At 42.6% G+C, this 14,823-nt stretch overlaps 2 protein-coding genes across 2 annotated transcripts; both read left to right on the top strand.

Annotated features, from left to right (window-relative positions):
- Window positions 1-622: 622 nt before the first annotated feature.
- Window positions 623-2,146, top strand: LOC146971561 (C-type lectin-like). Its single transcript, XM_085802422.1, has 4 exons — window positions 623-626; window positions 1,299-1,637; window positions 1,744-1,838; window positions 2,030-2,146. Exons 1-4 carry the CDS (start codon window positions 623-625, stop codon window positions 2,144-2,146), a joined length of 555 nt encoding a protein of 184 aa, XP_085658548.1.
- Window positions 2,147-8,555: 6,409 nt separating this feature from the next.
- LOC146971560 (macrophage mannose receptor 1-like) lies at window positions 8,556-13,758 on the top strand. The gene is made up of 6 exons (XM_085803295.1): window positions 8,556-8,609; window positions 10,074-10,120; window positions 10,262-10,666; window positions 12,973-13,314; window positions 13,411-13,499; window positions 13,622-13,758. Exons 2-6 carry the CDS (start codon window positions 10,084-10,086, stop codon window positions 13,709-13,711), a joined length of 963 nt encoding a protein of 320 aa, XP_085659421.1. The 5' UTR covers window positions 8,556-8,609; window positions 10,074-10,083; the 3' UTR covers window positions 13,712-13,758.
- Window positions 13,759-14,823: the final 1,065 nt, after the last annotated feature.

Here is a 14,823-nt window from a genome sequence, read left to right as displayed (position 1 = left end):
GTAGCCTACAGCTTCAGTCTATGGACGTAACTTAACAGCTGACTACTGTCGGTCCCTCGGACACTGCAGCTGAATCTCGCCCGTTAAATCATTATCGACCGTCATATTTGCACTGACACGACTCCCAGTCAACATTTAATCCACTTGAAGGAGTTTGAATACTGCGGGAAGCTTTCTGTCTTCTTCTCTGTTGTTAGTGTTTATGTGTGGCAGCGCTACAGCGCCACACACGCTCCACACAGGCCTGGGGTATGTACTACAGCGTTCTACTGAGCGCACCAGCCAGCTGTGAGGTTTTTTTTTTTTTTTTAATCTAATTCTCACCGTAGTGACTTTGTGACATTGTATATGTTTTATATCGTTATCCACCGCTCCATTTATTGATTATCCGCCGGCTTCATTGTAAACAAATGCACATGGCCAGACGGCCATGGCTGTGAATTGCAATCTGTCAAAATGACGGATGGCCTCAAAATCTTTCCGTCACCGTTTTAAAAAAACGGTCAATGACGGAAAATATCCGGTTAACGCGACCCCTGGCCTCTACCCATGTGGAGCTAAATTATTTTAGTGATTCATGTATCAAATCCACATTACTTAGAATGTTCAGGAACTTGCACTAATGAGTAAATATTTGTAATTATCTTGTCAAACCTTGGATATTTAGTGGAAAATTAGCTATATAAAGATGATGACTAGCCTACATGATGTTTCTCTGCAATGATAGAATCAGATGCATTATATTAGACATCAGCACTGTGCAGTATAAATGCACAGGTTGGGAATTATTAAATGGTTCATACAGCATTAGTTTTAGATTTAAACAAGTTGTATAGGTCAGACAAAAGCGCTTCACTTTCTGAAATATTATGTTATGTTATGATTTGACAGCGCTGTATTAAGTGACTTGACATAATTCAAATTACATGTTTGTTTGTTTTTATTTAAAGCTTCTTTCCCACACCTACTACAGTACAAGAATTATTAAGTATTATAACAAAATAAATCCTAAGCACAAATAAACAACAAACCAAACAGTTTATATTGTTATATACTACGTTTTTATTATGTCATGCATTCTATTTTCATAATTTATCTGACTGCATCCATTGGTGATGTGAGTTGTTTCTGCAGTTTATTAGTGTAACACGTTTTCTCAGTGTTACAAATGTTTTTTTTCTCTTGTCATTTTCTTCTATTTTTGCCTCTGACACAGTATTAACACAGTTTTATTTTTTTTTCTTCAGAGCTAATGCTGTGAAACTTCTCACACTGACTTTACTTTTCCTCTGTTGCAGAATCAAATCTTCCAGGCCAGAGAAACTATACTTTGATTACCAATCCACTGAATTGGACAGAGGCCCAGACTTATTGTAGAACACACCACACAGACCTGGCTACGATCGAGAACGCTCACGAAGACGCAGAGTTGAAATCACTGATGACCACAAACTCTTATGCATGGATTGGCTTGTACAGAGTACCATGGTGGTGGTCTGACAACAGCAGCAGCTCCTACACAAACTGGGCATCTGGTCAGCCAGATAACATAACCCAGCATTGTGTGGCTGAAGACTCAACCCATGCTTGGCATGATGAGCCCTGTGACAGGAAACTTTCCTTTTTGTGCTATAAAGGTGAACATACGTATATCAATATCAATATCATGCCTTTCTTTATTTTCTTACAAAGGAGTAACGTTTCCCTCCTTTTTTGTGGATATGTGTTTGTTGAACTGTCCAGACCCAACAGAGAAGAAGACGACCATGGTGAGGATGAAGATTCAGACCTTTGCTGACCTTTCAGATCCAGCTACTCATGCTCAGATTCTCCAGCAGGTAAAAACTCCCTCCTGTTCCTGCACAACTAAATCTCAGCCATCACAACTTCTGTTTATCTATAATAATGTTTATGATGTGCATTAAAACACTGCAATAGCATATCAATAATAATTATAATATTTTCTGTAAGATGAAGCTAAACATGTTTGTATCATTGTTCTTCTAACGTTGTCTTTATTCCCTCTCAGCTCAGTGAAAGGTTCAAGGCTTTACACGGTGACGTTAAACTGAGGTGGGTGACTCAACCCACAAAAGAGGAAGAAGAAGAGGAAGACGATGATGAAGACAAAGAAACATGTAACTGAATGTTTTTAACTCTTTCGCGACCAAACTAATTGCTCATCCCATCCGCTCCGGACCGCATGTTTTTGACTATTTGTTTCCCTGTTTTCTCACGTCGAAGCGAACTCTGTACATCACGTGGTTGAAGAGTGACTTTCCAGCGTGCTCCTTGAAAAAATGGCGAGTTTTTTCCGCCGTTTCGTTCGTGAGTACGAAGGAGAAGAAGAGAGCCCGGTTTCTCCAAAAACGGAGCTCCCGCTCTAGTTTCAGAGAAAAATGCACTTTTGTGTCAAGTGGCAATCAGCTCATTTTACCGCTACTCTGCAGTGTGGCATCTCCCAAATCATTTCTACAGCTAAATAAATATTTTTGTAGGGGGCGGAGTTTAGCTCAGTTGGTAGAGCACCCGCCCTATGTGTTGAGGCTATAGTCCTCGCTGCAGGCGGCCCCGGTTCGAGTCCCGCGTCGGACGGCCCTATCCTGCATGTCATTCCCCCCATCTCTGCCTCCCATTTCCTGTCACACTCTCAACTGTCCTATCAAATAAAGGCATGAAAAGCCAAAAAATATACTTAAAAAAAAAATATATATATTTTTGTAGGCAGATCTGGGGGGTGTGGCAGCGTGGAATGCTGCGGTGTGGGTCTCTGGCCACAGTGGAGCAGCTCCATGACACTGCTGTGTGACTGGCCGGCGATGAGTGCTTTGGGGCGGGGCGGCGGCTCACAGCGCCCGCTGCACGGTGAAAACAGCAGTGATAACGGGCTTTCAGGTCCAAATCTCCAAACCAGAAACGTTTGTAACAGCACCGGAAAAAGTCGCCAAGAGGGTTTGGAAAGTCCAGATTTGGTGAGAAAGTCACCAAGTTCGCAACACTGTAGCCGACAGCCGTACAGGACGCTGCACGCTGTCCCCAGAGCAGCATTCAGGAGACCGATTACTCAGAGAAAACCAAGATCACATAGTGTATAAAAAACATTATGTTTTGATTGTAGTTTAAAACAGTTTTACATATCAGAGGACTACCATATTCACACACAGGGTACCTGAGAGTGTCTATTATCGTAATCTGTAAAAAACAAAAACAAAAAAAAACGGTTTTGATCTCCTCCTCCTGAACATTCGGCACGCTGTGACGAGTTTACTTGTCAATGGTCGCGAAAGAGTTAAATCAGCTACAAAGACACGATGCAGGAAACCAAAATGAATGTAGTTAGATGACTTTGTTAAAGCAGAAGTAAGCGGAATATTTGTGTTAATATAAGTCTTAAATAGTTATATCTTCCGACAGCAATCACTTCTATAGAGTGTTTGGTCTGAAACACGGGTCTGTCAGTCACTCTGCTCTGCTGTAAGCCGAGGAGAAAACTTTCCTTGTATCCTACAACCTTTATCCAATGAGGAGAGAGAACAGCATAAAGGGGCGGTCCTCTCTGTGTGTGCAGCCAAGGGATGCGCATGAATGTGGTGATGTAGGGACGAGGGCGGGGACTGCTAACTCCATCTGCTGACAACAACCACCGGATCGCTTACTTCTGCTTTAATCAAATGTACTGGAACAAATACTCTGTCATTAGACTCAGTGTGAAACAAATCATGTTGTAATCTTCCTTTATCTTCTAGTAAAGAATCATGTTGACAGTCACTAAGAGCAGGCTGAAAACCAGTGTTTTGCTGCCCTCTCTGGTGGAAGCTTTCATGTCAGCATCATGATGAGTGTGGCCACAAACATGTTGTGCTGCACCTGTAGCTCCACCCAACAATGATGTCACAGGGTATTTAAAGACACTTGTATGTCACTGCAGCAGGTGAGAAGGTAAACCACTGGACTTTCAGCAAAGACAACATCTGGTGTTAGTTTTTAATGATCCATTTCTTCTGTGTTTTATGTGTGAACATTGATGATAATCACAGATTCTGTGTATATTTGATGTGAGTGATAATAGCATAGGCTTAATGAAAAACTATCTGAAATATGAAAGACAGAATGTAACTTCAAAGTCTGGCTCATCTATTTTGTGCATAACATCAGGAAACACTTTTGTTGGTGTTTTTCCATTGAATATTGCTTTGTACTTATTGTGCTATAAGATGTCACTGCTTATTTTTGTGATTTTCTTGCTTTTTATCATTTTATAATATCTATTTTTAATCACTTCTCATTTCATGTTGTAATTAATGGTTTCCCATCATTGTCTATTTAATAAAGTCAGTGTGCAGTGCCAGTTTCTAGAGTTTTTTAACACTGAATAGCAAAAAACAAAACAAAAAAACATTTGTCTTTAAAGGTGTAATGTCACCCTCACTCTCTTTGCTCCACATCCATAGGTGGCAGCATTTCACCTCACATCGCCTGTCAGACTGATCATATTGTTGTTTTGACATCATCTGAAGGCAGAATTAGAAAAGCTACATTTCTGCTTAGAATATACTTACTTCAGTGTTTATTGTCATATAAGAAAGATAATATAACAAAATGAAAAAGATATACTACAAAAACACTATAACTTACCAAAAGTGTATCAGAATTACAGAATGTCTGCTGGGCAGGATGTACAAAGGATATTGATGAGGGGATGATAACAGTATGGATAATGTATGTTATGGGGCAATGATAATACAATTGATGCTGATCAATGAGGTCAGACAAGAAAAAGCACAGTGCTGGTCCATCACCGAGGACTGGAATTATGGTCCTGATACACACAAAGATGTGTGAGGACAATGTGTTTAGATCCTATAAGTTAAGTTCTGTATTCAAACGTGTTAGGTCAAACGATTTGACAGATTTCACATCGCCTCAGGATTGGAAACCCAGGCAGACAAAAATCAAGTTAATGCTAACAAATAAAAACCATCTCATTCGGGATATTGGACTCTTTGACATAGATTGTGATAACTATCTAAAATAACAAACACGTTTGGAGAAACTTCATTTGATGAGTACTCTGTGTTTTTAGTGTCACTTTTATGAAGGGTACCGGACTTATGACCTGTCTTGATGTCCTTCATCAGCTGTTAACATTTCCATGTTTCTCACATTCTCTGTTGTAAACTGTTTTCTTGTCTATAACAACATCTATTGCACATCTGTCCGTCCTGGGTGAGGGATCCCTCCTCTGTTGCTCACCCTGAGGTTTCTCCAGTTTTTCCCTATTAAAAGGGTTTTCTATGGAGTTTTTCCTCAGTGGATGTGAGGGTCTAAGGACAGAGGATGTTGTTATGATGCCATGTAAAGCCCTTTGAGACAAACTGTTTGTAAAAACGGGCTATACAAATAAAATTGCCTTGCCTTGCCATGCCTAGCCACTACAGCCAGCCATGAGGGAGCTCATTTTGACTGATTTGTCATGTTCGCTTGCATAAAGGCCAGCAAGATCCTACCTCCGCCTGCCTCCACCTGGTGCACTCTGTCGGCCGTGTTCGCTCTACAAACATGTCAGACGAATCGACGTTAGCGGAGAATATCGGCAGAGCCGTTTTGGCAGCAATACAACATTTTTCCACAGCGCCAGCAGCCACCACAGGGCCACCACAGGCCACCTCGGGAAGTGTGTTTTCCAAATCACATAGCATTGGGTTTTTATCGAGGCTTACTTTACAAAACTAGCTAACGGTAGCCCTGCAGAGATTTGCTACTGGCACCAATGCACTTCATGATAGCACATTGTTTTATGCTGCTGGACATATAAGCTGTAAAACTAAAACTAAAAAGTGACGCAGTGCAACAAACTCATGAGCTGAAAAACAAGGTGTGTTAATGTGAGTTCAAGATTACGTTAAGATGTTCTGAGCAGCAAAACATAAATTATATAATTTAGCGTTATAACGGAGGCTACTTGTCTCCACTCTGGACACCAAATTACACTGTAAATTGTCGGCCAGATAGAAATCTGCCTCTGTCCTCAATCAGACATCTCACCTTGACTTACCTGCTCGCCTTTTTTCACAAGATAAAACCGTTTTCTGCTCGGCTCGAGAGAGAGAGTATAATGCTGATGGAGGAGAGGAGCAGTCACAATGAGAAAGACATTTAATTTAATGTGAATAAGGTACCACAGTGCTTAAAAAAGCATACAATTTGTTGTTTCAACGTTTTCCTGCTTTTTGACCTTTGCCAATCACATCCCTGTTTTTGTTTTTGTTTTTTTTACCACTGGGCCTATACACATGACAGTAACTGCAGCTAATATTTTGTAAATGAATTTGTAAATCTCTTCAGGCTCCCACCAGCTACAATAACACGCCTGGGCCAGCCACACCCACCACCTCCACTGGGACATCATACCGCTCGGTATGCTTTCATACTCGGTTACACCCCGCCTTTCCGAAGCCCCGCCTTTCCGACAATAGACTTCCATTCATCGTAATAGCGGGGTTTTCTATTTTTTCTAAAGACCCCGCTATTCCGAAAAGGCCAGTGGGGGAAACCCCCAGTGCGCAGTGCGCATTGATCCTTTTTTCCTTTTTGGGGTCAAACGGATCATGTGCATAATTAACTGCAAAACAAACAAATACTTCATATTAATGACATAATGTTCATTCTGCTTCTAGCCTGTCTAGCCTCTACCTGGTCTTTTTACTAAACTTAACCAACTCCTTTCTTCATTGCCTAAACCCAACCAAAGCATCTCCCTCAGTCAGCTGTCAGCACAAGCGGCGGCTGCAGCAGCCTCGCGCCCTGTGAGCTCAAGCCGGCTTCAGCCGCGCTCGAGTGGAGCAGGGGGGGGGGTGTATTTCTATTACTGTGTGGGAGATCTCCAACAACGAAGTCTGGGAGGAAGCAAGTGGGACAGATCTGCCCAGTCCCTGAGCAGCGCACGTTTCACAGACAAGCTGCAACACAGAGTGTAAACAACGTCACGCGGTTCAGCACCTTGGACATTGGACAGCTGCGGGGGGGAGGGTGTCGGAACAGCGGTGTTTCGAAGTGGGGGTGTTTCGGAACAGCGGGGTGTCGAAGTGGAGGTGTGTCGGAATGGAGGGTTGTCCCCTTCATACTCATCTAACCTAGCTGGCTGTTGTTTTTTAATCTGTGTGATGTTGTTTCCACATTAGTTCCAATCATGGTGACCAATTTTACACCAGTATTTTGATTTAATAAATTGCTTATTGACTTCAAAGCTATTTTAAAGAAAAAAAGGTTGATGAACCACCTGGTAATCAATCAATAGTATGGAGACCCCATGATGGGTTGATGATGCTATCAGTTAGTTGCATCTACAGTTTGCATTCACTCTGAACTAAAAACGTGCTGCTCTCTTGTAATGCACAGGTGTCTGTGTGTTTTAATTCATTTCAAGTCCCCCTTCCATCAGATCCTCAAAGGCCTGATACACACTCACGTTTTGTGAGAAAAAACAAAGCCTGCAAACACTTTACAAGATATTGTGTGCTTGCCCTTTTCTTCAGCATAAACATTGTGCATTCCCAGGGGAGACTCATGAGCAAAATTGGCATGAGATGGCCTCAGTGGGAAAATCTCCTTTACATCTGACTGGTCTGAAGCACAACTTGGATAAGAAATGACAGCCATTTTCAGAAGAACATTTGCATTGTCTATGGGCCAGTCATTCCCATTTGAATATTTGAGTACAATCAAGGGATGCAAAAGACTAATAAAACCAAACGTCTCAAGCTGTTTTCTGTGGGGTGGGGAAAGAAGAAAGAAAGAAGTTGCCATTTGTCTCTATGTAATGGCGTTAATACTCTAACCTAACCTGTACTGGTAAACAGTTTATATTACAGTACACAGTTTCAGTTTGGGGCAACATAACATATGTTTGTTGCCTTTTCTTCCTCTTTATATAAATAACTGCCTTTTTTCTGGTAAATTTAGTGTTAAATACTTCTGCATTGCCACTGACTTGATGTATTGTATATCACACATAGCATACTTTTTTCTCCAGGAGGAACCAGAGGAATTCTCCGATAGTGACTCTGAAAGTCCTGTGTGCCGGAGAAGGAGAGGTGGGTCATGGAGAATTTAAATTGTTGACTCGCAACAGGTTGTAGACACAGTCGACTCAACAGGGTTACACCCCGCCTTTCCGACAAGGCTTTTAATATAAGGAAATGTGTGTTACTCAACAGGTGACTCCCTTCTTTAAGACATGCTGATAGAGGAATACACACATGGTTGTGCCTAATTACGCAGCAGAGCCCAGACAGGGACTAGTCTGCCTGTCTAGCCTCTACCTGCTCTTTTTACTAAACTTAACCAACTCCTTTCATCATTATGTAAAATATTTTGGGGAAAAATATGCTGTTAAAGGAATTGTCGGAAAGGCAGGATGTTAAAAAAAAGAAAAATACCGTAATTCCTATCATATGAGGCAAGAATTGAATGATGGGACGTTTGTGAAAATGAAGTGTTGCCATTTAGACAGTTAGAGGCCTATGTCGGACTGGTGGGATGTCGGCGGTTGCCCCCAGGTGAGAGCAAGGATGCTAACCACAGCACCACTGTGCCACCTCCTAATCCAGGTATCAACTATGGTAAATTACTGGGAAAGTGTGATGTACGGTGGTCCTGAAAGCTCAGCACACACTAAGATGATTAACCACACACAAACTCAGAAAAAAACATCAATTTGACAACACATGCAACACAAGTTATTTCTACTGGACACCAGCCATGAAGTAAAACTCCTGACTGCAGCAAGCGGGTTCTCATCCTACCCATGACTCATCCACATGACTAACAAGTAACTAATAAGTGGTTCTTCATGTGTAACTTTGGAAGTCACAAAATTTTGAGCAGGTGTGTTTCAGCTCAGATCATCATTTCAGTGTCTCCTAGAAACACTTTTGTCTTGTCATTTTGATGGAATGTTTTGTGAATTTGTTTGTTCTCTGTCTATTTGCATGTGTTTTCTTAAGCTACAGTGCATTGAGTGTAGTTTGATCTGCAAAGACAAGGACCTGTATCATTACACCAACCTCTAAGGAAAGTTATGCTTTGCATACTCAAATGATCTTAAGCAGTAACCTAAGTGGTACCATGTCATAATTCCGAGATCCTATTATTCCAGCATCCCAACAGTCTGAAAATGACCCATTATTCTGAGACCTCAATGTTTCGACATCCCATTGTTCCGGCCATATTTAACCCATTGTTCTGACGTCCCATTGTTCCGAAATCTCAGTGTTTCTATCTTTCTATTTGCATGTGTTTTCTTAAGCTACAGTGCATTGAGTGTAGTTTGATCTGCAAGGAGAAGGACCTGTATCATTACACCAACCTCTAAGGAAAGTCATGCTTTGGGTACTCAAATGATCTCAAGCATTACGTATTCCTCAGGGAGGTTATAACCAGTGTCTCCTCAACATGTGCACATGTTCAGATCTCAACCCTATTACAACATTCACCATCTGGAATTCAAACTTGTGAGTGTGTCTTTATGTTTCCAGGGAATGAGTGAGATGGTTGGAATACCAGGTGACTGCAGGAGAACGCAAAACAAGGATAGATAAGACTTAAAGGGGAATTTCCATTTTTTACAATCTGGACCTTATTTCTAGCATAAAATATGATTATTTAATCACCCAGATAACATTGGTGTCATTACAAGCCCTTCCGATGAAATTAGATCCAGCCGAGAGCCGCGTATATCCATTATCTGGGTGAGTAAATGATAGTATTTTATGCTAGAAATAAGGTCCAGATTGTAAAAAATGGAAATTCCCCTTTAACTAACTTCACTGCTCTTAACATGTAGCTAGAAACTGAGGGGGCAATGAGACATTTTGAGATGAATGAATGAATGAGACATTTTCTTCTTGTCTTGAAACCCTTAGCTTTGTCTCAATTTGTAGCTCAGTCAGAAAACAACACTGTTGACGTTGGTCTGTCATCGTTTCTTAACCACATGGGCATAAGCTCCATCCCCGATGATAGTATTTGAGTTTTGAGTTTTACAAATGTTATCAATGTGTTTTCTTTTTCAGTAAATCAGAAATGAACTGTCTTGTGACTCTGGCTCTCCTCTTTGTTGGTAAGGTCAAAATGTGTACTTTTTTCAGTTTGGTTTTTCTTCTACTGTGGCCTGCTTAACATTGTGTTGTTGTTTTTAATTGTGTTACTTTGTTCAAATGATTTACCAATACTAACTATACCTTCTATCACTGCCCTTCAGGATGTATCCTCATCTCCAGTTCTCAGTACCCCCTGCGCACGTACTACTATGTTAACTTGAAAGTGACGTGGGCCAAAGCTCAGCAGTACTGCAGAGAGAAATACACTGACCTGGCAACCATTGAGAGCGTGGAGGACATTGGCATGTTAAAACCTAATATTTCCTATTCGTGGGCATGGATAGGCCTGAAGGATGACCCAGCATCCTGGAAGGTAACCATGGGCAATGACCACAACTCCTGGAGATGGTCAGCAACTGGTGAAACGAGCAAAACTGGTTATCAATCCTGGAATGTAAGTGAACCTGACAGTGTGTCAGGAAGGGAAAACTGTGTGAAAATGGATAAGGCTGGAGCCTGGCATGATGTTTCCTGTGAAAGAAACTACGGCTTCGTTTGTTACAATGGTAAGGTCCAAGTGCACTAATTTTATCAACTGACTTAAGACTTATCCAATGATCATGGTATCTCCAGAGAAGTTGTTGTATCACTGGGGAACAATTTGCTGCACAAGCCTGATTAAGGCCTATTTATGCTTTCTGTATGTCAACATTATATACTCCAACGCATCCCCTGTATTGGGATGGACCTCTTGTTCGCTGCCATCCCTCACGACTTGGAGACATAGTTTTTACATGTTTATTAATATTTAAATATTTATTCTGGTCCTCTCAGATGCAACTGTTTGATTTCCCTACAAAATAAGTGAGAAATGTACATCTGCCACTACCTTTTGTGTTCTTTACATTAAGCGTATAGCGTTAGTTCTGGCAGGCCATGACGTCAAGCTCTAATCAGCACAGCGTAACTGTCTTCACCTGTGCAGGTCAGCTGATGGCTCAGCTGACTCCCCTATTGGGGAACTGCATTCAGGGCGCGCTGTTTAAACTGCTGTAGCCCGACGTCACCTCCCTTGCTGCTGCTGCTTCCTCTGCCGGCTTTTTTGCAAGACGGGCTCCCGCATGAGGGAAGGATCGCTGGTTGTGTTCGTGCTCGCCCTGCTGCTCCCGATGTCGTCGCCCCCGTCCACGATGCGGACCCGCGGCGGCTGGCGCGGTGTCGTGTCATGGGGCTTCAGCGAAGCTCTGGAACGGAGGACGCCGTCTGCGACGACGGGGGAGGGGGGCTCCTTCTCTCCGTCGGGGCTCTCACCTGGCAGGCGGGGGCGGCGTCACACACAGCTGTTCCATTGACCGGCGACGGCTGATTCCGGGGCTGTGGAGTTTCTGTTTGCCAGCGATGCTGCCAAGCGGTCGGAGCGTCACACAAGGAACGGTTTGCTTTATTCTTAATTTGCGCTGGGTTTCAACCTCCATAGCGATAATACAGAATCATATTTGGCATTGAATTATTCACTGACGCAGCTCCTTTTGCGGGTTTTGGGGGGTTCGTCTATTTCCTTTTAAATGGGCTACATTTGTTTCCAACTTAAATAGCCTCCTGACATCTCTTGTTGCTAGAGGGTCAGGGATTTGCCGGCGTGGTCGTTTTGGGGGTTTTCTTTGCTCCCTGTTTTCTTGTCTGTAACAACATCTATTGCACGTCTGTCCGTCCTGGGTGAGGGATCCCTCCTCTGTTGCTCACCCTGAGGTTTCTCCGATTTTTCCCTGTTAAAAGGGTTTTCCATGGAGTTTTTCCTCAGTCGATGTGAGGGTCTAAGGACAGAGGATGTTGTTACGATGCCATGTAAAGCCCTTTGAGACAAACTGTTTGTAAAAACGGGCTATACAAATAAAATTGCCTTGCCTTACTGCGCCTGTCAATAGAGCATTCTAGATGCACAAAAAGCTATGAGCCTTTCATTGTAAATAATTGATTTAATATTATTATTGTTATTATTATTAATAATGGGTATTATTATTGTAAAAATTATTATTGTTAAGAGGTAGCGTGTGGCTTATTCCCTATTAAATTTTATAGGCAAAAATTAATTCCATTCTAGATAGCCTCCTGGCATCTCTTAGCAGAGGTTCCAGGATTTGCCGGTGTGGTTGTTTTGGGGGTTTTCTTTGCTGCTGCGCTCCCTGCTTATGCCGTTCATGATGGCTCGTGAAGGGCAGGAAGGTGCTCTTCCTGCCTCAGGCTTTCCACGCAAGCGCGTGGAAGAGCAGGGGGTCCCAGAACAGTACCATACCGCCAAATTAAACTGTGCAAGTAAATAATATTATTTTGACATAGTGGTCCTGACAGAAATTAAGCGTATAGCGTTAGTTCTGGCAGGCCATGACGTCAAGCTCTAATCAGCACAGCGTAACTGTCTTCACCTGTGCAGGTCAGCTGATGGCTCAGCTGACTCCCCTATTGGGGAACTGCATTCAGGGCGCGCTGTTTAAACTGCTGTAGCCCGACGTCACCTCCCTTGCTGCTGCTGCTTCCTCTGCCGGCTTTTTTGCAACCCACCTCCGCCCCAGCTCCTCCTGTCATTATATCTTGTTGGTTGCTCTGCTCTGTCTGGGTTTTCTTTGCTGCTGCGCTCCCTGCTTATGCCGTTCATGATGGCTCGTGAAGGGCAGGAAGGTGCTCTTCCTGCCTCAGGCTTTCCACGCAAGCGCGTGGAAGAGCAGGGGGTCCCAGAACAGTACCATACCGCCAAATTAAACTGTGCAAGTAAATAATATTATTTTGACATAGTGGTCCTGACAGAAATATCTTTGCTTGGTTGGGAAACTGGATCATGAAATAACTGAATTAACTGACACATTGTGTATTGCAGTCACAAACGAAAAGGAGAAAATCTATGAGTTCGTCTCCACGCTGAAAACTTGGCATTCTGCAAGAGATTACTGCAGAGAGCACCACACAGACTTGGCGATGATCGAGAACAGTGTCGAAAATGCTGAGGTTGCTTCAGTTAAACCAGCCGATACTGAAATCTGGATCGGTCTGTACAGAGTCCCATGGGAATGGTCTGACATGTCCCCAAGCACCTTCAGAAACTGGAGAAGTGGGAGTCCAAATAACTATGATGGCAGGCAGTTCTGCATAGCTGAGAATACTGATCATGAATGGGATGACGATGCCTGTGATGTAAAGTACCCCTTCATCTGTCATGAAGGTGATAGTTCAGAGACATGAAGACAAGCTTTTGATTTTTTTTTTTTTTTGAATTTCTGTCTTTATTTTGTAAATGCCTGTTTACTCTACTTTTCAGTTTCGAAACTTCAGACGGTGGTGAAGATAATGACTGAGACTGATGCTGACATGACTGACTCAAATGTTAACAGCAAACTCCTTGAACAGGTAAATTCTTGTCTCTCTTTTTCTTTTGTAAAAGTAAAATGAAAGGGAATGAGAGGAAGATGCAGACTTTATGATCATGGAGAACAACAGAAATGATGATGATTTCTGATATTCCTCCACAGCTGGATGCAGTGCTAAGAAGTCAGGGATGGAGCAACTTCACTCTGCGATGGAAAACTCTGCCCAGAAAGCTGGGAGAGAAAGATGTTTGATCTCTAATGCACAACTTCTTCTGTTTAGTTGCTAATAGACTAATTAGTGTGGATAGAAACACTTGTTGACAACAATGTAATGTGAGGTTATTAGACTTCCTGTAGTGTGTATAGGAAATAAGTGACAATGTCCGTGATAAGACTGGAATTATTATTCTGTTCATCTCTCGTTATACAGAAGAAATAAGTAAATGGTGAAAACAATCATATGCTTCATTCTGTGGTTTTACTTTGTATGTGTTCAGTTATTCATTTAGAAAATCACGATGGAAATGAAATGTGCAACAATTATTTTCTCGTCAATTTTAACAAATCAGTATACATTCAGTATTCACCTCCAATGTACTTGCTGAGCAGCTCACGTCTCTGCCCTGCAGATCACAAAACGGGGTCCGCCCACTATTTAGACATCCCGCTATTACGACATCCCTCTATCTAGACATGCCGCTATTCCGACACTTTTTGGTATCGCTATTCCGTCATCTTTTTTTTTTTTTTTTTACACAGCTGCGATACCCAGGCGCGTCTCTCTCTCTCTTTCTTTTCAGCATGCCTATCACCGGTTTGATGAGGGAGTGATGTTCTTAATCTCAACAATTAAACTATCAAGTCACAAACAAAACTGACACACATGATAAACAAACAGAACTATGCTGCAGTTTGTTTGTCAAGTTAACCTGTGACCTTCAGCACCACGGACAGCGCGGCGGATGAGCCGCGGAGAAGCTGCAGCTGTGAGCGTCTGGGCTCTGGGCTTAGGGCCTTTCTCTTTGATAAATCAAACTGGATCCAAGAATTGTGCGCACTTGAACACACCTCATATTCCGCCCCCGGAATGCCTCACAACCATATATGGTCAGCACGTGCATATTAATTAGCCATGTGCGCGGCTACGAAGACAACGGGCGGAGGGGGGGGGGGGAGATACATGGCATTGATTGATCTGAAAAAGGTGTAAATATTTCGGGTGTGCGCTATTTTCGTCTTTTCGCCGTACGCAAAACTTTAGTAGCAGTTTTACACCCTCTTTGATAAATGAGGCCCCAGGTTGTAGCTGGCGAGCTTTCGGCGCACTCTCGGTGCGGCTTTTTGGCACGAAATTGTCACTGCGC

This window comes from Trachurus japonicus, chromosome 16 (genome assembly GCF_045865225.1).
Source record: "Trachurus japonicus isolate A0001 chromosome 16, Traja_1.0".
Taxonomy (NCBI): domain Eukaryota; kingdom Metazoa; phylum Chordata; class Actinopteri; order Carangiformes; family Carangidae; genus Trachurus; species Trachurus japonicus.
Note: the sequence above shows the minus strand (reverse complement) of the source record. Positions and strands in the feature narration are given on the sequence as shown.